Below are 24,188 nucleotides of genomic sequence, written 5' to 3'. Positions count from 1 at the left end.
GACACTAATAAAGAGTACCCTTCAAATTCTAATATTATCTCTTCGCAGAAAAGAATCACGCATTTCCCTTTTTCATAAAATTTACTACCACAATGCATCTTCTCGCCCCGTTTGGATCCAACCTGCGCCTTATTATTCGGCTCGTCGTGATCACGTGCATAAAGTTAACGTACCCCGTCATAACACCGTCGCGTGCTCACAATCATTCCTTCCTAGGAATTCAGTCGACTGGAATAATCTACCTACATCATTAGTAAGCATCAGTGACCCCACCCTTTTAAGAATGCACTAATCAACATAAAATAATGTATGGTGGCAAATGGCATAATTATGTACTTATTCATGAACATTGTCTGCTTGTTAAAGTGTATTCTTTGTGTATTTTCATGTTATGTAAGCCTCTGAGATTTGTTATGAATGTGTTACTACTTTTTTCATATTGCTTTTGTTCGTTGGAAATTCCTTGAACTAATCCTGTATTTTTTACTCTTCGAATGTATTCTCGCCCCTCCCCTCTGCAATGTACAATTATGTACCTTGAGGGTGTCACAAATAAATAAATAAACAAATAAATAAATAAATATACTTATACGAGGATGTGTTGGAAAGGCAACAGTTTTTAGGGCTGTAGCTAAATGAAGAATTAAGACGTTTACGACTTAAGGTTGTTCACTTGCAATTCTCTGTGTTTAGCGACAGTTGCCATAAACGCCAATGCGAGGTGAGGTCACAGTCTTGTTGAACTGCGATATGGTCAGAGTGCGACGAATTTCCGGAAGCGAAGTCGTTTATGAAGATTAGGAATGAAAGTGGGCCATGGGCGCTCCCTTGGGGTACATCACATACCACGTCACTGAGATTATAAGAGATATATAAGAAGTTTCGAAACCGTGAATTTGTTAAGGGAGTCAAATTAAAATATGACAGTTTCATGATTAGTCGACCGTGCGCGACATTATCGAAGGCCTTCCAAAAATACATAAATACAGAATATGTTTGCAAATTTTCGTCCATACTTGCGTGAAGGTCAGTAAACTTCAATTATTGTGTTTCACAGGAAAGCTCCTCTCTAAGTCGATGTGAGTTAGTAAAGAGCAAACCATTATTTTTCAAGTGCTGTGCAATGTCAGACGAAATTAACTGTTCAGTAAGTTTGCCAGGGACGCCCGATAGAAATATAGGAGGGTAGTTGTTAGCAGTACTTTTGTTGCCAGATTTAAACGTAGGAATTACCTTACCTAGCTTCCAATCGTATATTGGAGCTCACCTGACAGTAATGATTGTTGAGAAATAAGACAAGGTATTAGGCTAGCAGGTATGACAGTGTGCTTCAGAATCTTAGAGTTCATATACCATCAGCTCCAGTGCAAGTAGATACCTTAAGATTGCGGACTATAGTGCGGAAATGTCTGCAGCTGTTATGGTTGTAGGCTTCACGAACGGGTATTGTACTTCTGTCGTCGGATATGTTTGGCAAGTATCATCCTGCGTAAGCAGGGCATAATACGGATAGTTAAAAACGAATGCGCAGTCCTCTCGATCAACTGAAACGCCGGAATCATCGAGCAGGGAAATAAATAAAAAATTAAATTATGGGGTTTTACGTGCCAAAACCACTTTCTGCTTATGAGGCACGCCGTAGTGGAGGACTCCGGAAATTTTGACTACCTGGGGTTCTTCAACGTGCACCTAAATCTAAGCACACGGGTGTTTTCGCATTTCGCCCCCACCGAAATGCGGCCGCCGTGGCCGGGATTCGACCCCGCGACCTCGTGCTCAGCAGCCCAACACCATAGCCACTGAGCAACCACGGCGGGTAGGGAAATAAATAGGAACAGTGTCGTCACTCGGGGAGATAGTATTCCAAAAGTTTTAGGGTTATTTTCGAGTATTGATTTGAAGGTCATACGAAAAGAATTTCTTGTTTGCCTTTCGAACAGCACTGCCTTACGCTGTTGCAAGGATTTTGTACTTTGCCCATGATGCCGGCGTTTTAAATGTTTAGTAGCTCTAAAAAAGACGTTCCCCTTTGCTTCTTAAGCTGCGTAGGGCCCTGTGAAACCAAGGTTTCGATAGATTGAATGGGCAGGATAATTTGGATGCGTAAATAACTGTTAGTGAACCGCCTCTAAGGCGCCACTGATGGCCACCTGTATAGAGGGCGCATTCGAAAGTACGCTCGGGATGCAGTAGCAGTCGGGAGCGCTTTGCAGCAAGGATAGTTGAAGTTCGCGGCTGCGATTTCCCCTTCGTTCGGGTGCCGCCCCGTGATTCTGCGGTGCCAGCTGCCGGAAAGGCGCGGGCCTCAGTGAGAGAGGATGCGCACGATGTTACTGGAGTTTGGGACAATCCAGTCTGCACACCTGCAGGTGTGTTCCACAGACAAGCGCAACGAAGCCCAGTGATTCAAAGTGGAACTCGTGTTAAGTAACCTATTCGTTTTCTTGGATAATGAGATCTCTCGATCGTGTTTTCTTTTTATTATATCATTGCCGTAGTACTGTTTCTGTACCTCAATAAAGGGCATACGGGTGCAGACATATCTCAAAGGACTCCGCACGGCGCATTTCCTGCTCTTATTGTAGTGAATGAGTACACCAATGAATACACGTGACATCGCCGTAAAAGTGCCGTCAAAGTCGCCTCAAAAACAGTAATTGCGAACCTGTTAATGGAAATGCGTAGTCACTAGCGAAGGAAGTCACCGCACGCGCGGGTGAGTAAAAGCGCGAGTTAGCGCTGCACCGCCGTTCCAATTGCGCTGCGCACGCCGACGAAGTGCCCTTCTTCGCTGCAGCTTTCGCTACTTGAAACTTCCTTAGTGGCCTGCTATAAAACGCGCAATGCAAAAGGCTTACTAACTTTTGCGTGTTTCTTCCCCTCTAATGTTACCGGAGAGATAACACTGTATTTAAAGGTGGAGCAGCGCCGACCAAGGTATCGCGCTGACTGCAAGGCGTAGGCATTGCACTCCTGCGACGCAAAAGATAATAAGAAAGAGTTCAATTGAGTACAAAACGCACACGCAAAAGAAGGCATTCTGCGTTGTAAGTCTGCTCAGACTGCATCAAGGTATAAGGATTTCACAAACATGACACGAATTTTTCAGCGAAAATTGAACAGCAGTACCATATGCAGCAGCCAACAGCGATCCTCGGCCTGAGCTACCTTTTTTCTAGCACATTTCCCCAAGCAATCACATTATCGAATCTGTCCTCGGGAGAAAAGAATAAAGCTGTTAAAGAAGCACTTGCCTGTAATCATTCTGATGAAACAGAGCGCGGTTTAAGTCCTTACGAACGAGGCGAGGCGAACGCCTCGTACTTTAAAAAAATATCAACAATTCTGCACGAAATACCTATAGCTACAGTTCGACATGCGTGAAGCCATGCATAAAATGGATCCAAAAACATGACCTGCGTGACAGCTGGTGCGACGATTTTACGGGCCGCATAAAACCAACAAAATCAGTGTGTGTGTTGTGAAAAAGTTGCCAGAAATGGAACACAGAAGTCTCCTAATTCTCGATTTATGAAGGAAAATTCAGCTCTTTTAATGATTAAATATGTGCTTAGGCATCGCTTGGCGTGACTGATAAGGGACCTTTAACTGTTAACTGGGTATAGTTGTGATCACTGATGTCATCAGTTCATGCGATGGTGTTAACTATTTCAGGCGCGGTAGTTCCGGTGTATGATCCCGCCGAGTAAGTCGGCCACTGGGCGCGATGCGTATGATGTAGCAAGAATGTAAAACAATGTGAATCTTTTTTTACCCTGATGCGCGTCTCAATATAGTTGGAGTGTGCCTTGCCCCAAAACTAAGCAAATCAGTGCATGATATCACAAAGCATGATAACACAGACCCATCTGCATGCAGCGTGTAGTTGCTGCCATGGCGTTGCACTGCTGAGCTGAAGGTATATGCTGAACCCGGCATATATCGGCCGCTTGCAGGAGACAATGGTAGCCTGCCAGCTACAATTGCACGAATCTTCACTCGGCACGTGCCCTGACAGAACAAGTTGTCTCTGTGGGCTCTTCGTTGTGATGGAACTGCGACAGACTCCGCTCCTCGTCTTGACAGACTGCAGCTGTATTGCCCGTTTCTCCGCGGCGCCGCCGTGCTGACCTGTCGGGCGTAACGCGGTTTCCTCTCACGGGGCGTCTGAGCTGCGTCACAGATATACAGAAGCAGAAGGCACGGCCTTTCAACTAGTTTGCTCAGAGGATGTGCGCACTCGCCTATTTTGTGCCTGTACTTGATTTCGTCAGCGGCGCCTTGCTTGAAGTAGCGCAGACTCGCTTTTGGTCATGAATGCAGCTTGAGGAACGTTTACTCGCGCACGTGCCGGGTCCTTCGAGAGAAGAACAGCTGTGCATACTAACAAGTCGCCGAATCTTATTACTGGTATTGATGTATTGATGTTGGTATTGATGCAGCACGTTCATTTTCAGCATCAGATCATAACTGCTAAAGAGATAGTCGAGGTGCTGGACCCGCATACTCGAAAAGCTTTCGGTTCGTAAACGCCCTTTGCCAATAGCCAACCTCATTCACTAATGGTATTTCCAGCATCAGGATTGGTAGGAATTCTTTCTTGCGAACAATTCGGGCTTAAAAACTTGTGAATACGGACTCTGGACACGCCGTATTCACAAACAAATTCTTACGCTAGAACAGTTCGCGAAAGCAGATGCGAATAAGGTGAGCCAATCCTGATACTGGGCTTATTATTAGTGAAGGCGACCAGCCAAAGGCAAATAGCACTTACGAAAAGTTCTCTGAATTCGGGAGTCGCTTCAGAGACCAAGAAAAGAAAAAGACATCGCCGCTTCGCCCGAAGGACGAAGCTTTGATAGCGATAGTAAAGTAGTAGAAAACTAGTACTAACATTGATACTAATATTAAAGTATTCGAAAACTACGCGAAGTTCGTAGTTATATTGGCCGTATAAAGTGCTGTTGTGACGAGTCGTCAAGCGGCAGCCAAAAACACAGCGGCAGTAACGATATCTCAGCTAGATCGGCTAACTGGCCGCACGACACGCGATGGGGATCTACAGCGCTTTCGAAATGGCCATCGGTGGCATGGCGTTTGCTCCAGACTAACACCTTCCCTAACCCTGTAGCCTACAGCCGCTGTTACCGAGGACTGTATACAGCCGAATGCAAAATCTGCAAAGGCAGGGCAAACCTTCAGCACATGGTTTGGTCGTGCCCCCTCAAACGTAGTCACGTCCAACAGAAAGATCACTCTTCTATAGAAATCAGGTCTTTGGAGCAGTGGGAGACCGCGCTGCTCAGCTCCGATCCGGAAGTGCAAGTCCGAGTCGTCCGGATGGCTGAAGACGCCGCCGGGGCCCAAGGGCTCCTGGCTGCCGCCTAAAGGAGGAAGAAGACAAAAGACGATCTCCCTTGCCGTGACCCGATGTCGGACACCCAATAAAATTGTTCTCTCTCTCTCTCTCTCTCTCTCTCTCTCTCTCTCTCTCTCTCTCTCTCTCTCTCTCTCTATAGCGTACCAATGTTCTGGCTCCGAAACACGCGGTTGCGATGGGACTTTCCTGTGATATTCTTCTTCCTTACCATCGCCCTCGGCTGAAAAAGCCATCCGGGCGACCTACGGCGACGACGAAACGATGGGCTCATATATTAAGGCTTGAGCATGTCTACGTGAACAAATTCACATCGCCGGCGACGGTGGTCACTTTGGGGTATCAGTGGCTTGACCATGTAGTTAACGGGCGAAGTTTGGACAATGACGTTTTAAGCACCATCAAATTACGGTGGTAGTTTGTACGAGAGGCATGGAATCGTAGGTGAGACCCAGAGCCATACAAGGGGATTCAGTGAAGAAGGTAGGAGCAGGTCGGCCGTCGTCATGTCAAAGCTTTTGGCGGGATCGGTCTGCGGTAGAGAGCGAGCGGGCCAGCCGCCGACATTCCTCGGCATGTTTAGCGGCGGAGGAAACAGGAGTGCACTCCGAAGTATCTGGATGATATGAAAGAATTGTTTCGATGGCACAGGAAGCTTCACGGCCGTAGAGAAGATAATAATTGCAGGACGCTTAAGCTTCGCCTTCAAGAATGGAACGCGATAGCGTTATCGCACCCCGTTCGCACCGCCCACTCATTCGCTCGGCATGATCTTGAGTCACACAAAGACGAAACGTGCGCCTGAGCAAGCGGAACGAACCAAAGAACTTGGTGTCTTGGAGGGAAAGGCGATCTACGCGAGCCAAATCTCGCGATCGGCACGGACAGCCGGGTCGCGACGCGCCATGAAGGCGGACGCGATCACGGGGCTGACGTCTCGATGGGATCGTCCTCTATCGACAGCAGCACGGCACATATCGCAGGGGACGCTTTCCCACCAGACGCGCTACGACGCAGGGATCACGTCAGAGACATCCCGCATCGGACGCTGCATCTAATCGCGCTGTGAGCGAAAAGAGGAGCCGTGTCGCGCGGGCGAGTGGCGCGCCACCTGTCAGGGCAGCGCCGTACATTGAGAGGAGGGGGTCTTCTATGTTTGCCACAAGATGGCTCTGCGTGCGCGCCAAGCGCAGGAGAAATATAGCGGAAACGTACTTCGCTATGCGTTTACTGCGACTTCTGTAATTTACATGCTCATAATTACCGATATACACCGCAGTATAACTTTCTACAGCACGTTTCTAAGGCAACACCGCAGTCAATAGAGGCGCTTTTATCTCGCCTTGAAGCATCGAACTCATGGCTCAGTGGTAGCATCTCCGTCTCACACTCCGGAGACCCTGGTTCGATTCCCACCCAGCCCATCTTGCAAGTTGTTTTCATTTTTAAATTGCCGTCCGCCATTTTTCGCTTAAGGCCAACGCCACCGACGCCGACGGCACCGCCTTTTCTGCGACACGAGCTCCTTAACGCTGTCGCGCTGAAATGGACAGAATCTAGTTGTGGCTTGTTTGGCGGTGTTGTAGGCATGTTACGAACGGTAGAACGAGGTCCCAGTTGAAATGACCCGAGGCAACATACATGCACAGCATGTCGCCGAGACTACGGTTGAACCATCTCGTCATACCATTGGTCAGGGGGTGATAGGCCGGGGTGCTGCGATGTTATAATGTTGCATTGATGAAGGAGAGACTTCAGAAAGAAACACGCGCCATCGGTCACTCAAGAGTTCATGAGCAGCGCCGTGGTGTAGAACGAGATAATGTAGGACGAAGGAAGCGACGTCGTGTGCTGTGGCCGCTGGGAGGGCAGCGGTTTCCGCATGTCGCGTTGGGTGATCGACCGCGACTATGACCGCACGTCTATGCCAGCAGTCGTACATGGGAGAGGACCGTGTAAATCAACCCTGACACTGTCAAAACGGTGGACTAGCCATGGAAGTGGCTGCTATGGAGCGGCTGGATGAAGATCCAATTAGCGACGTAGGCGATCGGGGCAAGAGCGGACGTATCTGCTGACGTAATTATACATGCCCCGCCAGTAAAATAGAAGTTGAAATCTCGTGTACGTTTTGGACACGCCAAAATGACCACAACGTGGGTCGGCGTGGAATGAAGCGCAGATATCGCTGCAGAGTTGGCGCGGGACCGCTAGAAGCCACATGCGGCCATCGCAATGGTGCTTTCGGTGGTGCAGACGTCCATCTCGAACTGCGAAATGTTATGCTTTACAGCGGAGCGCCCGAGACACCGGTAGTCCGACAGGATTCTTTAGACGCTTCAGAAGAGCAGCTATCCATGGGTCTGTACTCCTTCCTCGACGGCATCAATCACGTTGCGAGGGGTAATCGGAGGCCTTGAAGATTACGCAGCGCAAGCGGTTCTCGCCTCCCGAACTGCGGTGATTAGTTTTCCTTGGGAAGAGTGCTAGGACGATGCCTCATGGTCGAAATAGAGTGACGTCGACACAGTGACTACTCAAGCCTGCTAGTTGGCGTAATCACGCTTTCTTTGCTTGTCAGGAGACTCACGCATGACCTAAAGTTCTTGCGAGTAATGCCTAGGCTGATGAATGTCACGTGCTACTAGCATCGTTGCAGTTTCGAGTTCCGTCACTGAAAACTAGCCCGTGTTTTACCGACGTGTTTTGCCCTAATGTTTCTCTAACTTGCTTCACGACATGGTTGCAGCGACTTGCCGTGGTTGCTTAGTGGCTATGGTGTTGGGCTGCTAAGCACGAGGTCGTGGGATCGAATCCCGGCCACGGCGGCCGCACTTCGATAGGGCGAAATGCGGAAACACCCGTGTACTTAGACTTAGGTGCACGTTAAAGAACCCCAGGTGGTCGAAATCTCCGGAGTACCCCACTACGGCGTGCCTAATAATCAGAAAGTGATTTTGGCACGTAAAACCCAAAATTTAATTTGTTTAATGGTTGCAGCAGGTTTACAATGCCGGATAATCTGACATGGATATATATTCAATTGAGTGCCTGTGTAAAGTTGGCGCACCGCATCCTTGACGTAATTGAGCTCCGCAAGCGAATATTTTTAAGTTTCTTATACAAACTCATGCCTTGTGTACTTTCATTAGCATGTGATATTGGTGGAAATGCTGTTCTGTTCTTGTATTTTATTATTTATGTTCATGCTCTTTCATGTACTAGTGACCTGTCGCGAAGGCTTTAGAGCTGTTGGAAGGCGCATAGAACAAGAGCCCTTAGAAGTCGCCAAGCGGACCCTAAATGGAGACTGTTTTTGAACTGTTCACACACAGTTTGCCATTGATCCCTTCTAAAATAGTCCGAATGCCGGATAATTTCGGTGTTTCGTTCATTCATGCGCTTTCGGAGACGGCGGACGTGTTTATTATTAAGCTCTCCAACAGCGAAGGAGGCCATGGCGAGCTTCCCAAAGGGGCATCGCCCTGTTATGTACAGTGGCGGAGTGGTCGGTGTCCTGCATGTGCGCCGGGTATTCCTGAGTTCTGGAGACTACCGACGCAGTCCAAGCAGTGGGATAGGTTGGTGGAGGAAGCGTCACCGAATCCTGCCACCCAATAAGTCGATTTTTCACCACTATATGGAACGCAAACTTGTACTTTGCCACACATTTGAGGCTATCGAAATTGGTGCTTCTCAATACTAAGGGACGTGGTAGCGAAAAAGCCCGGCATGGTGTGACTGTTCTATTCCAATACACATGGGGCTAAAAAAAAAGCAAGAGATTCGCGCGAGAGGAATCCTGCTTCAATTGCGCAGTCGCACCATGCGCCTTAGGTAAGTTAACAATAATATGCTGATTTTTGCGAATTGTTCAAGTACGCATTTGTATCTGTTGCACGAGTCTTTCCCGCCTCCCAAGTAACCCGTTCAAAAAGATAATCGTGCAGCCTACCTCAGACGCGACCAAGCTGTGCCACTTGAGTAAGTTTGTAGTGTGTTTGCTTACCGTAAACATCGGTGAAAACAGTCTTTGCTGGTTGGATATCACACATTTTAGATGGTGTCACAGAAAAATAAAGTAGACCACATGATTCAGCGCAGACCAGTTCGTTTGCACTTTCCATTTGCAACGGAGGTTAATTAACGCATTAATCGTCAGCTCTAATTTCGCTTACTCTTGAGCATACTTCATTGGGATGCACGGTGCATGACCCATGCAATCCACCAATATATATGAGTGGCTACTTGGTCCGTATGGTGGGCCTGATGGTCCCAAGTTCTTACAGACAGGGAGCGAATGGAAAATTTCAACCCCAGTTCGGAGCTTCGGACTGTTATAGTGCCCAAGACTCGCCGAGCACTCTGTCTAGCTGAACGTGGACGCGAAAAAGATTAGGAGAGGCGCTAAATAAAGGTTAGGAGAAAGGTTAATTCACATTTCACTAGCAGTGCAACGGCATCTGTGTGTCGCGCTATATGTAGCGTTCTTACTCGCGGTTGTTTGCAACGTATACGCCGCTCAGTGCATTGTGTCAAGGTTGGCGCGTTTAGCTCTGCAGACAAATGAGGCTGTCATTGCCGTGGCTTGAATCCCATATACTTTACCAACAACGCATTTCAGTCGCACTGTCGCCCTAGCTCGTCACGTGCGCACCGATGCGTTTGCAAACAGAACGGCGCCCGGAATGCAAACAAAGAAGCGCAGAGCCGACGAACTAAAAATAAATAAGTAAATAAGAAAGAAGAAAGGGGCCCTCATCTGGCGGCCCGTGTGTGTTTGGGTGTGATGCGAACGCCAGTGAGCGGCGGCCATTGTGACGGGAATAGCGCCGCCGCGTGCTCAACTGTGCACGACGACGCTGCATAGCGGCGTCGCACAGGGCGACGCCTTTGTCCGCCCCTCAGCCCACGCGCTCCCGTCAGCCGACGGAAGCACTGCCGCGTGCGCCTCTTCGGAGTGCGCCGTCGGTTGTACTTGCGCTGACGTTTCTCCGCGGTGTAGGTTATTAGCAGCCGGCAGTTAGTGAAAACTAAGCGCACAGAAAGTGATTAGTGACGTCAACGAGAAAGTGGGTGTCGGTGCCTTTAGAGGGAGATGAAGGAAGAGCAGACAAGTAAACGATAATTAAGTACCAATAATGTGTTGACTTACGTGCTAATTGGTTAGGTTTCTTGCGAAAAACAGCGCAAAAGGCCTGGATAAGCGAGAGGACAACGGGAGAGCTCGTGTCGTCACAGCGACCGTATATATGTGCTGCGTCGCTGTAGTGAGGGGCTCTTAATTCAGTTGGGAAGATGGTACAGTAACGGTCTGTCACGCGGTGGACACTTGAATCGCGCCTTAGAGAGAACTGCACACTTTCTCTGGTTGGCTGTCCTGCAGGCGGGGAAGGGAAAGAGTGAAGCGACAAAAGATTGCTTTCGGGGGTCCGTTCCCTTTTAACAGCTAGTGCCGTGGCAAGCCGATACTGTAGAGTGGTTATATATGAGTCGACTCTTGGGGCTATCCACACCTTTGACGCTCTCCAACCATTTCGGTGAACTAACCCCTGGCTGGTATAATGTTTGACGATTCCTTACGCTCGATGCTGTGCCGCTCCGATCATCCACGACCGGGCTGATCCCGTCGATAGCCCCGCTGTGACCATTGACGGAGCGCGACAAAGAATGGCACTTGAATGGAATCGTTACATTATCTTTTTTTTTTATTTGAAAGCATGCCCTTAGGGATAATACAAAGGATGTTAAAAATACACGAACAAATTCGACTCGTGCAAGAAATCTAGGAGTGAACGATAGTGTGGTCCATGAATCCAACGTTCAAGGTCGGGTGGGCGGCCAGGCCGAAGGCCTGTTGCCCGGAGGTGGCGGAGACGGCTTAAAGTCCTGGGCACGTTCATAATAGGTGTGTCACTGTCACATTTTGTATTTCTGTGTTGCAAAATGGGCACGATGAGCCGTAAGGACCATGGTACTGTTGTTGCCAGAGAGCGGTCACAGACGGGGTGAGTGCGACCCATTGTAAAGAGCACTTACGAAGGAAAAACTTTGTGAATACAGTTCTAGATCTATAAAGGCGACGAAAACGGTCTTAGGATTTCAGCCAAGGAGACATGGCTTCACTATAATCCATTAGTCCAATTTCACGAACCCTATAGTGTGTCTTGATGTAATTCACTAAAAAGTTATTTGGTGAATGTTTGAATTAGCCGCTTAGAAACTGATTTACCGTGTAAGTAATGTGCGCTCTTTAGGTGAACGAGCCGACTGGCACGATATAACTATCTACGAATCTTATGAACTCGAAAGAAAGAAAGATACGTGTTGAGGTGTTAAACATAAAGACGGATGGCACGGGAATGGTGCCGAGTTTATACTCTCACTTATGCATGTCCCTTCTGACACTGTTCTTTATATTTAGCACAAATAATTAACGAGTTGATTTATAAGCGGTGAGGGTGACTGGCATTTGCGCTATTCTTGTGTACTACCGGCTTAAATAACAACCTCGTATCTGAACTTTTCGGGGATAAAATATGTGTCAACACTTTATTATGTAGTTAGATAATTTACCTCTTTTGAATTCTTGATTTAATGTGCTGTTGATTTAATTAAAGTGCCGATTTAGTGGGTCAACGACGACAGTTTAGGGAGCGCTAAGGCGCGCTTATTCAGTCTCGTGTTTCCGACGAGATGGCCTCTACGGGGCGACACCGTCAGCTTCGGGGTCGGCCGAATAATAAGGCTCGCGCGAAAGGCCGCTCTTCTGCAAAGAGGGCAAGAAAATTGAAGAAGGTTCCATCTTATGAGAAATCCGCCTGAATTAGCATGTGACGGTGCCATGGTGCGATGTCTCGGTGCCTGAAAATGTCGAAATGGTCACTGCCGCATTGGTACGTTCAGTGTATGATATGTGTGTTGTTTTGACTGTCGTGTTATACTGCTGTTGTGCGTGCATTCACTGCAACATTCGCTCTTTCCCATGTACAAAGTACGTGCCGCAGTGTGTACAAGTATGTGACACTTCCTGTCCATGAGACAAGGAGTATCTGGCAGTGTTCAACGCCGTTATGTCGTCTTTGTCATGCCAATAAAAAACAAAAATGAAATGCGTGCTTTTAGGCACTTCCTACTGTTTTCTGATTGACGCCGCTTTCCATAATCAGTGATCGTTCATGAGGCTTCAAATGGATAATTTATTGCAAAGAATGCAAAAAAATATGGCCGATTGGGATTTAGAGCTGATTAGCACGTCCGGCTAATCCCACTTTTGTTATATTTTGTTGTTTCATTGTGCGTAGTGTCGGCTGTGAGAGCATGTACGTCACCAAATGATGACTGTGTGCGCTATAACATAAGGCTATTCCAATCTCTTTCTATTCCATTTCCGTCACTAGCACTCCGCTATTGGTCAAAAATCTTCGGGCCGCACCCACTTTGTCTTTCTGTCATGCGCGTCACAAAAATCTCTGAAAACTATTTATCTCAAAATGGCGTGTGCGTACTGGTCATGCGTTGTGAGTGTCCTGCGCCTTTGTTGTCACTCACAAGAGCGCACATTTGGTCGCGTTGGTACAGATACGCGATGGAAATAAACAGCGCAAGTTTTACGCCGACCGTAGGACAGCGCTTGTGTGTGCCTTCCTGTCCTACTGGTCTGCGTAAAAGTTGCGCTATTTATTTCCATCGCGTTTGTTGTCACTAGCACTCCGCTATTGGTCAAAAATTTTCGGTCCGGGCCCGCTTCGCTTCTTTGTCAGCCAATGTCACTAAACCGCGAAAACTCGCACGTCAAAGTGATATGTATGCACTGAAGATGCATCAATGTGTCGAACAAAAGGTAATTTTTTTAAAAATACACTTTAAGAAAAGTTTACACCCTTTGGAGTGCCGCTTCTGCAACACAACGATAATCGTCATCTGCCTTGATGCGTTTCCTTTCTTTAACGCTGCGAGCCCGGTACTTTCCAATAACGAACGGCATGCGCGTTATCAGCATGATAGCATTCCCGACAGGAAAGTAGCGGGTGCGGCGTTTTCAAGAAAGGAAACGCATCAAGGCAGATGACGATTATCGTTCACTCTTAAAACGGTTGCACCCTTTGGGGTGTATATTTGTTCCGCAACAATAATCGTCATCTGCCTTGCTTGCGTTTCCTTTCCTGAAAACTCGGCGCCCACTACTTTCCTGTCGAGAATGCTGCGTCACACTGATAACGCGCATGTCGTTCGTGACTGGGAAGTACCGGGCACGCAGCGTTAAAGAAAGGAAACGCGGGCAAGGCAGACGATGATTATTGTTGTGGGACAAGATATGCCCCAAAGGGTGTAAACTTAGGGAAGACGCCGGCAGTACCCTGTTATCTACACTCTAAAAACTGTTTGCACTCTTTGGGGTGTATATTTGTCCCACAACAATAATCGTCATCTGCCTTGCTTGCGTTTCCTTTCTTGAAAACTCGGCGCTTGCTACTTTCCTGTCGAGAATGCTGCGTCACACTGATAACGCGCATGGTGTTCATGACTGGGAAGTACCGGGCTCGCAGCGTTAAAGAAAGGAAACGCGGGCAAGACAGATGACGATTATCGTTGTGGGACAAGATATGCCCCAAAGGGTGTAAACTTAGGGAAGACGCCGGCAGTACCCTGTTATCTACACTCTAAAAACTGTTTGCACCCTTTGGGGTGTATATTTGTCCCACAACAATAATCGTCATCTGCCTTGCTTGCGTTTCCTTTCTTGAAAACTCGGCGCTTGCTACTTTCCTGTCGAGAATGCTGCGTCACACTGATAACGAGCATGCTGTTCATGACTGGGAAGTACCGGGCTCGCAGCGTTAAAGAAAGGAAACGCGGGCAAGACAGATGACGATTATCGTTGTGGGACAAATATACACCCCAAAGGGTGCAACTGTTTTTAGAGTGTACATTGACTGCGGTATAGTTGGGCCGCACCGTAACCCTCTCATTTTCTGTGTGCTCTTCGCCTCTCGTCAGCCTATTTGATAAGGAAAGCCTGTCACGGTAGGCAATGCTGTTCGCTTTGAAATCATACGAGTCACCTCCTATATACGAGCAGAGCGTTTGAATGGGCAGTTAAAACAACGCTGCGGGTTGCCGCCTATGCTTGCGTCGGCGGTTACGTAAATTTGACGTCAGAAGAGTGGAATAAAAATCAGAATGCAGCAGCTTTATGTTATAGCGCCCTATATCAGCACAAGTTGAGAACTCTTTGCGTAGTATGTTTTGTTTTCAGCTGACTGGTTTTTGGTATTTCTTTCAGGACGCTTAACCGGAACAACCTGACGACGCTGGGAAAGGACTTATTCGAGAACATGAAGAAGCTGCGGGTTGTGTGAGTGAAATTTGGTCAAGCTATGGTTCTTGAGCAGCACAGTATATCTGCTCGATTGAAATAGTTTAAGCAAATACATTTTAAAGCAAATAATCTTCTTTGGCTCTTTCGGCGGTTTTCATGGTTGGTGGTCGATGGCCGGCCGTTGGACTCGGAAAGAAAAACGTTCGTTCTTTTGCTCTCTCGCCCTCGCTCGCGCTATTCGCTTGCAATCATCCTCGATGGTTCCTGTTTTCTTTCTTTATTTCTTTCTTTTTCTTTTCTTTCAGTGGCCCGTAATTATAGAGTAATTGACTAAATTTATGGACGCGGTGCTCTGTTGGCACTGGAGTTGAGGCTAGTGCGACCTGTGACTCCTCTGTTAGAACGGGAAATTGCCCACAAGTGCGTTAACAATAGTATGCATGCATATATGTGTGTGGAGAAATCTTTACGAAAGCTGATTTTCGTGGGCGGTCCCCTCTGGGGCGATGGCCCGGTCAATTCATTGGTGGTAGACGATGAACTTCAGCCGCAGGAGAGATCGCCTATACTGTGTCGCGGGATTGATCCAGTATTATGACACTCTCGTTCCTCGGACGCTACCCACGTCACACGTTTTCCCGTGGCATCTGATTAACCTTTATGCCCTTTTCTTGCTGCTCTGTTTCTTAGTTGCACGCTCTTAATTTGGTAGAAGAGTTGCTTTTATGTGGCATCATTTTGTTTCAGACCTTCGTGGGCATTTATGGGGAAGAGATAACAGGCTGTATCCACTTACCTCTCTTGCGAAGCGCAGCCTTGTAGGAAGCTCTGCCATCAAGGGGTGACGATAGGCGTGGTATATTTCTTGCATAAGGTCCCAATTGGTTTTCCAAGCGCCTTCTCATGCATCGCTGTCGGCTCATTCCTCCATAGCCATTCACCTCTCTATATGTGGGAGAACCCAGCTGCTTCAATGCTTGGTTTTGTGTTTTTAGTAATTTCTGAGTGATTCGCTGAATACTTGCGAGAGTTAGCACGTGTATTCTTTTTGGACAAGAGCAGCTGCTATACTTCGTGTCAGTATAGTGCACAAACATGCCTTTAGGTATCATTGGCATTGTAGAAATCCGTGTGCCCATCTACGGAGATGCTGGGTGTTTGACAGCCAGATTTATCGCGATGTAGCAACGCAAAAAAAAAAGAGAAGAAAACACATGGAAAAGAAGGGACGAACATTAACAATTTTCCGTCCGTTGCCCTTTTTTTTTTTTTGCGGTACTGCATCACGAACATACTCCAACTTTAGCTATGTTGTGGTCGGGTTCTTGGTCGCTTCTCCTTTCGCTTTGGCCATATGGGCTTTGATCTATGCCGTGTACAGCTACTCAAGATAGTCATCTCCATCTTGGCGACGTTCGCAGTCGTACTTGTTTATGTAATTGCGTAATCGCGGGGTTTATGTTACCGACAGCACTTTTTCTAGGTTCTGACGTTTCGGGGTGCTGGTCCACTGTCACTGATGTCTATGCCCTTGTTTCATCTTTAGACTCCCTCAGGGTAACCAAGCTTCGCAGTTGTTTTAGGCGCTGCCTACGTTGGCGTGACTCGGTAGATGCGCGAGTATCTTGGCCGCCAAGTTCTCTGTGTATTTGAAAGTGCTGTTTACGTACATTTATTCCAATTCTGTGATAATGACGTCTTTGCTTTTCTTTTAATGTAAGTTCGTGGATGTTGTGTCCGTACATTATCAGGGAAGTAATCAGGGATTGAAGTACTTGGTTGATATCTCGGTACTTCGAAATGAATGGTCCATTTAGAGCGGCTTGCACCGCTCATACTCCTTGCCGCTTTTTCGCAGCCCGTAATTGCACTGACTACCGTCGCTGTATTTCCTTGTTTTCATTTTTCTTGAAATATGGCGCTCGTTGCGTCCGACTCGCGCTCAGTTGTCGACGAGTGAGGTTCAATACGCCGAAGGAAGCGAAAATGGTGGGTTTACCTTATGTTCGTTTTTCTGTCCACAAGGCCCGGCACAGGTTATGCTATAGCCCTCTACACATATCATGTGACGCACGAGCTGCCTTGAATGGAGCTCGCCTGGTGGTAGCAGAGATCGCTTGTGAAGGCACTCTCACAGCGAGAGTGGCGTTGGCGCAGGCGACTGTCGGAAAACCCGCTGTCATGCGACTGCCGGCTGTCCTGGCTGGCCTCGTGGCTGCGGCGTCACCCGCGGCTGGGCCTCTTCACTCGCTGCAGCATGCCGGCCTCGCTCAAGGGCAAGGCGGTCGCCGAACTGCACGAGGACGACATGACCTGCGACACCGGTAAGGACCGCGCACGGAGCAGCGAGCAGGAAAGATGTTTGCGCCAATAAAGAAAGGAGGCTGGGGCAGGAACTAAAAGAATAGACAAAGCTTTTGATGGCCGTCATCTTAGACACGAGGAGACATCTGCAAAGCCACAAAAAAGACTTGCTGAAACGTTGGCCCTCAGCTGAGGCTTTGTTTAATGCCATAATGAGTTCGACAGCACAAGAAACAACCACAAAGCTGCCATACACATTAGGAATCCTTACAAACTAACCCGCTTCTTTTTTGTTCCTTACAACTACACGAAGGAAACAGACAAATGTGTGCTTTTTTCAGCAGGTTAAAATGCACTGCACAATCCACCATGCGGCGAAGAATAAATCGTTTACTGGCACCGTTGCGACCCTTGCCAGAGCGGCTTTGGTTCTATGCGCAACCCCAAGGCAGTAACAAACCGAACAATAAGGAACGGAAGAATGCTGTTTGTCAATGTGTTACTAGTCAAAAAGCGTTGTTACATTGTGACATTAATTATACAATGCTATAGCGCCAGATTAATCTACGCAAACCTTTTTTGAATAACAGTATTAACAAAAATTTAAAGTAGGACGTACAAGAATTTACGCGGGATTCCACACGTATGCACAGTACATTTTCTGATGTATATAGTGTTTGGTTAGGCGAAATGTCTTAGTATTTCCCGGAATTTATGGCGGTCTGTATATGTCACGGTAGAGTTACAGTGGCTAGACACTGTAGTAGGGTTACTGTGTGGGCTCATTGCGGAATTGCGGCAGAAAATGCGGGCTATGGGATGGCCGTGACTAATGCGAGTAGGCGTTCTTAAAGGCGGCTTCAACGGTGCGTTCTCCGATCGTGGATGATTGTAGGAAGAGCGGACATAAGGCGCGATGTGAGATGACGTCATCTAATGCAGATGAAACTAGCTATCATAGTGTTTTAAGCCTAGTGTTAACCACTCTGCGCCACGTCCGCATTAAGGAAGACATACTTGCATAATTAGATCGTCAGCCCTCATAATAAAATGTCCCAAATGGGCGAAGTAATATGGCTGTGAAATTCTTGGCGCCCATACTTGTGCGGAGAAAATGATGTGGGATACAGCGAGGAATCCTGCTGGCAGTGGCGAGAAATTACATCGGATGTAATGTAGATTTGAGACTTGGCAATTTAAGCTCAGGAATCCCGCGCCGTTTGTGCTGTATTGAACGTACGGCTACATTAAGAGCACGGGACGCCTGTGCAGCGTACACACTCTTTGCGGAAATCACGGTGCTGGATTCTGGGGCCCGACGACTGCTTTTCGCGGCAGTTAGGTTAGAAGGAATCCGTGTATGTGACTCGATGCCAACTCTGATTTCCCTATTCATATACACGCAACGAATAAACCGAATGGAATTAGTGGCACTTTACGAGATAAATTGAAAGAAACTCCAAAGGAAAATATAAAGTCTAGCTTGATCGGTTGTTTATTCACCTAGATGGCTATCATCGTTTTTATGCCCATATTTGTTGCATAGAAGATTGCAGGCGAAGGTTCCGCTGCTGTTTCTTACCTTGAACCGCCCACGCCAAAACGGAAGAGTTGACTTAATCTACACGTGGCCTCCATATATGACTCTCTCTGTGAATACTGCTGACGCCGCAGGAGAAGTATCATAGACCATAACAGGTGACGCTTCTCCGATTTCACAGTTTCGTCATTTTTCTCGTTTGCGAAAGCTCTGTTCTCGCTACGAATCAGGAATTCGTTATTACAGAAGCCTAGTCTGTCATTCTAACTCGACTTAGTATTTTCGTTTGTGTCGCTTTAGCCGACTGTACGAAGGAGAATTTTGATGTGAAGCCTAATCCTTTACAACTGTTTTTTGTATACAGGCGAATTTCACAGAGAGAGAAGTTTGCGGCTCCGTCACTTTACACAATAAGATATCACCGCTGGATCTGTAAACCGTATGTGTGAAAGAATAAACATCACATCACAAAAAGACAAAGCAGAGTGCAGTCTTTATCGTCTTTTTATGCGAAGCATATTACGAGGGCTCAACCCAGCTCCTCAGGCGCGGCGGTGTCGCCTTGAATACCACGTGACACCGTGACGTCACGACAGAGGAGAAGTGGCTTTGGCTCAACTCTTGCAACATGGGCTGGGTGGGAATCGAACCAGGGTCTCCGGAGTGTGAGACGGAGACGCTACCACTGAGCTACGAGTACGACGCTTCAAAGCGGTACAAAAGCGCCTCTAGTGAATGCGGTGTTGCCTTAGAAACGAGCTGTTTCTAAGGCTCAGGCGTGCGTCGCTTGCTCAGGCGCACATTTCGTTGCCTCGCCGAACGCTGCGTTGCTCGACGCTCACCGCGTCCAATGCGGGGCGTCCAAGGCGAAGCAGAGTAACGCATGAGTTGTTTCTTCGTCTAGCCGAACCAAATATAGCCAAGCAACAGCAGTTCACCAAGCTAAACAGTGGTTCAACAACTAAAATAAAGGCTAGTATGCTTCGCATCCTGGGCTTAACCTTACCTAAGCCACAGCCATTTTTTGCTATTTAACCAAATCGCCTAAGAAAACGTTTTGTTTAAGCGTATCTATGAGATGATCTAATGATGACAGCTTTGTTATATTAGTGTATCACTTACGTGAAACTATTACATTGCTGGTGCTACAGTTATAGTAAGTCGCACTCACAAATTACAGATATATTTTAGGTGGGTGTATAATGTTTTATGGTGTTCACATATTTTGTGCATTGTTCCTATTAAATTGCTTTGCTCTCCCGGCATGGACCTCGCAGTATCTATCAAATGAACAATAAAATAATGTATCATACATGTTCGTCCACATTTTAGTAGTATGCCATCAGCTGCAGATTCCGGAATTTCGACACCGTTTTTTTTATTGCTGAATTAGAAAGGTAAAACTTGGTGTCTCACATAATTTTTTATTATTATTATTTCCTGTTTATGTAAAGAGGCGTGATGGCCGAAGACGAAAATTGCTCCTAAGTGTTGGTAGATCGCAACTTTTTTGCTTCAAATGCAAAAACGATCTTAACAAAACGGGTTCAGTTGATGGAGAGCGAAACAATTCCCACAGTTAGCTTGAGAGAGGAGCACCAGTGGTAAATTTAGGCTTCCTTATAGGTAATGAAATAGTATTTTGAGGCGTTTTCTCTATCCGTCTCTCTCAACAAGTCATCTGATGATAATTCGCATCACCCGATTGCTGAGATCTGCTAGCCTCAGGAGGCTAGCAGATCTCAGAGCTTCGTCAGCGGCTATAGTTGGCATAGGGTGATGTATAGATGGTCGAGCGATTGCTCCGAAGAGCGTTGGCCCCGGTTTCGATTTCCGAACTGTGATGAATTTTACAGCATAGCTGTTAGTGCGGTCAAAAGCGCTCGAAAACGTCACGTGGGTGTTTTCCAATGTCCCGGAAGAACTAAACGAAGCACCGAGTTTAAATTTGGAGGTATTTGGGAGAATGTTAGGGGCGAGCGAGGCGCGGGCAAGTATTCAAATGTGTGGGTGAAACACATTTCTTGCGCACTTTCTGGCGCACTGCAGGTCAGTGTCCTTGGTCCTCTACTTTTCTTACTTTTCATTAATGACCTTCCACAAAACGTATCATCGCAGATAAAGCTTTTCGTAGACGATTGCATTCTATACCGTACGATAACAACATCCGATGACAATTTATTATTGCAGAATGACCTTAACCTTGTCAGTTTCTGGTGCAGTACCTGGCAAATGACCCTAAACTCAGACAAATGTAAAGTTATGTCCTTCTCGCAAAAACATTCCAACTCTCGATTCCAACACCATTGTCCCCTGACATCGTCCTATAAATACCTTGGCGTTGAACTTACAACAAATCTCTCCTCGCGCGAAAGCCTCAAAAACTCTGGGTTATCTCCGACAGAAATTGCGTAAATCCCCTGCTGCAGTTCGTAAATTGGCATATCAAACTTCTATTCGCCCACAATTAGAATTTGATTAATCGGTATGGTCTCCATATCAAAATTATTTAGTTTGTATGCCAGAATGAATTCAAAATAGAGCAGGCCGCTTCATCGGAAGTACCTACGACAGAAGTGGCAGCGTAACGCAGATTAAAGCAGATATTTCGCTCCAGCCACTTGAAATTCGTCGCATGATAGGCCTTCTTTGCCTTTTCCATATATACGTTTATGGTAATCGATCTCATGTGTTGTCTCTCGAGGCACCAGCACGCATGTCACGTCGCCTTAACAATAGCCATAGTTTCACGCGCATCTACACTGTCATCTAATGTATCAGCACTGCCACGTACGTGTCATAACAGTATGGAATGGCCTTCCTGATAACATTGCGGGCTTAACAAATCGTGATGCCTTTCGGGAAAAATTGCAAAGCTGCTTGTAGTAACACTGTAAAGGATGTTTTTGACCTGCTTTCCATCCTTGTTACTTGTACTTGTATTATTTAAATTTCAGTCTGTATGAATATATTATTGTGATTACGCCGTCTAAAGTTTACCCTGGACAAACGTATTTGAACGTTGTTTTTCTTATCCTGCGACTGCCTGTATTCATATTTATATTGATTACTCCTGCAGAAACACTTACCTTGTATCCCTCCTTACTCAATGCCCTTTAATGGTCCTGTAAGGTACTTTAAATAAATAAATAAATAAATAAATAAATAAATAAATAAATAAATAAATAAATAGCTAAACCAGCGTTTTCTGCGTGTTTAGATGCGCTATATGACACGCGTAGAAAGCTTCCCCGTTGTTCTGGGAGAACGAAGTGTGACAACTTTATATTTAGAAAGAATGGATGCCATGCTATTGCTTACGTGCACTGAAAGTTTCAAGTGTTCAGGCTAATTAGAAGCGTCGGAAATTTCTTCTAAATACGCAATTTCTTCCCCTTTGAAAACGTGGCACGAAACGCGTACGATATTTGCTCGGTGTCCGGGAGAACGAAACGTGCCACTGTGATTCATATTGCAGGGAGATAGGAGACATAATTTGGGTGATGTACGATCATATCTCAAATTGTGCAGGTTAAAGGGACACTAAAGGGAAATAATTAATCAGTTTAGACTAATAAAGCATTGTTTGAGAACCCTGCAGGCAGTCATTTCAAGAAAATAGTTTGAATATTAGATGAGAAAATGAAGGTCCAAGTATCAGTGTTTGATTTTCGCGCCGAAACGCCAGCGCCGGTACGTCAGCGTGACGTCAGGGATTCCAAAGTTTGTTTTCGCATTTGGGCCGCGTTGGCTGAATAAAGGTTCCCGAAACTTGGCATGTTTAATATTTGGTTCCTTTAGAACACAATGTAGTCAATCTGTACCGCTATATATAGTTAGTAGGCCCTAGAAGATGCCATCAAAATCCATGACGTCACAGCCACCAGGTGCGGGAACTTAAGTAGGCGTCGCCACCCGTATTTCGTTCTTGCGCTTTTTCTGGCTTACCGAACGTCTTATCGTTGTAAGAATGGTGTTTTTGGTGTTGTAGAACGGTGATTTACTGATGCAGAAGAAATCACTTTTCACTTTAGTGTCCCTTTAATTGCAGATTTTGAGGAAGATTACTTGTACAAGTATTTTGAGCGTTAGAAGCTTGTTTTATGAAGTACGTAGAATGTTTTCCCAGTGCTCTGAAAGAACGGAATGTGTCACAGAGTGTATATTTGGAGGGAATAAGTTAAGGGCATGTTATGTGTGGTAATGTGACAAACATTAAAAAGTGTCAGTTAATTGTGGGCTTTGCGAAAAGTTATGTTTCCCGCTGTTTCGAGAGAACTAAATGCCGCACCGAGTTTAAAATGTGTGCACACGTGGAGTCTGATAGCAGGCCAAATTTTAAAGTTTGTGGCATTAATAGAGGCGCTGCGGATAATTACTGAGTACTCGTTTTCGTACTACTTTCAAGCGCAATACGAAGCGCGTAAAAGGTTTCCCGCACCTGCAAGCATAAACTTAATCTGTATTAGAACATGAAGTGCCTACGTCGCATGCACCACTTTCTAATATGTGCTGATTCGCACATGTGTGCGCCTCGAGGTGTCTGGGAAGTAGTATGGTTGTTCGAGTAGCTGCAGCAATAACGGCATAGTGAATGAAACACTAATTTTAAGAAAAGAGTAATTGTCATCCCCCCGACAGTGCTAGCGCGTAGCTACAAAAGAAACTGCATACGAGTTTTTCAGGTAGAAACTTCGTGGTTGAAGTAGAGAAGAAAAAAAAAAGGAGCAATCTTGTGCGACCCTTGCAAGTTTGCCAAATTTCCATCGACGCCGGTTTTCTTGAGCATGTGCTTTAATAGCTTCAATTTAATATTTTAGGAGGTCCCGGTACAGACTCGGGCAATGGGACCTTCTTTTTAATCCCCGTAATTAAATCACATACTTTAAAACATTCTCCGGATATGACCCATACCGTGGCCTCCATTTCCTGCAAATGTCGTTTTTCGGGGCCACTAAGAGATCATGCGTATAATTCCTGTATAAAGTTATCGAGCGGCGTCGGATCTAATTTACGGCAAAGGCCGTAGCTAACCCAGAAACTAAGCGTCGCAGACATCACAGCTACGATGCCCCTCATTTTCACAAAATGCCACAGCTGCTGACAGTGCGAAGTAAAGCCGACACTCCAAGGGGTGTAGCGAGGGAGGGCACACTGGATCCTCATGACGCTCCCCCGAAATTTCTGTGCAGCTGGGGTACCTGGCACAATGTCCTCTCCTCTTGTCGCGTGCCTGCCCTCCGCCCCCCTTCCTGATAAAATATCCGTCACTCCGCCACTGCTATACGTTAAAGTTTGTATGCGCATTAACCACTATGTGCCCGTCATTTTTACTGAATTAGAATTTGGCGCTAGTTCTCGTTTACTCAGGGCAACGGGGAAACACGGTTCGGAAAACACACTTATAACGTTCCTGAGCCCTTGCATATGCAATTTACAACAAAGACCTAGATGAAGCAGCACAGTGAAAACTTTGCCTGCACACTGTCCATAATTTGCGCCTTTTTTCCACCAAATCTAAACCAGGTGTCACGTTTAGTTTAACGAAAACATCGAATGTACGAGACAGACCGCGAAATATTTATATCCTGTTTGTTTGGTGTTTCGGCCATCAGCAATGCTTTTGAAAGACTTGTCTGGAATAA

At 46.5% G+C, this 24,188-nt stretch overlaps 1 protein-coding gene across 1 annotated transcript in view; it reads left to right on the top strand.

Annotated features, from left to right (window-relative positions):
• sli (slit guidance ligand) overlaps window positions 1–24,188 on the top strand; it is a 379,301-nt gene that overhangs the window by 236,845 nt on the left and 118,268 nt on the right. Inside the window, exons 7-8 of the mRNA XM_065440604.1 lie at window positions 14,664–14,735; window positions 16,857–17,023. Coding sequence (XP_065296676.1) covers window positions 14,664–14,735; window positions 16,857–17,023 — 239 coding nt within the window. The remainder of the gene's footprint in view (window positions 1–14,663; window positions 14,736–16,856; window positions 17,024–24,188) is intronic.

The sequence above is a fragment of the Dermacentor albipictus genome, chromosome 1 (genome assembly GCF_038994185.2).
Source record: "Dermacentor albipictus isolate Rhodes 1998 colony chromosome 1, USDA_Dalb.pri_finalv2, whole genome shotgun sequence".
In the NCBI taxonomy this organism is placed as follows: domain Eukaryota; kingdom Metazoa; phylum Arthropoda; class Arachnida; order Ixodida; family Ixodidae; genus Dermacentor; species Dermacentor albipictus.
This window is presented reverse-complemented; position numbering and strand designations above follow the sequence as displayed.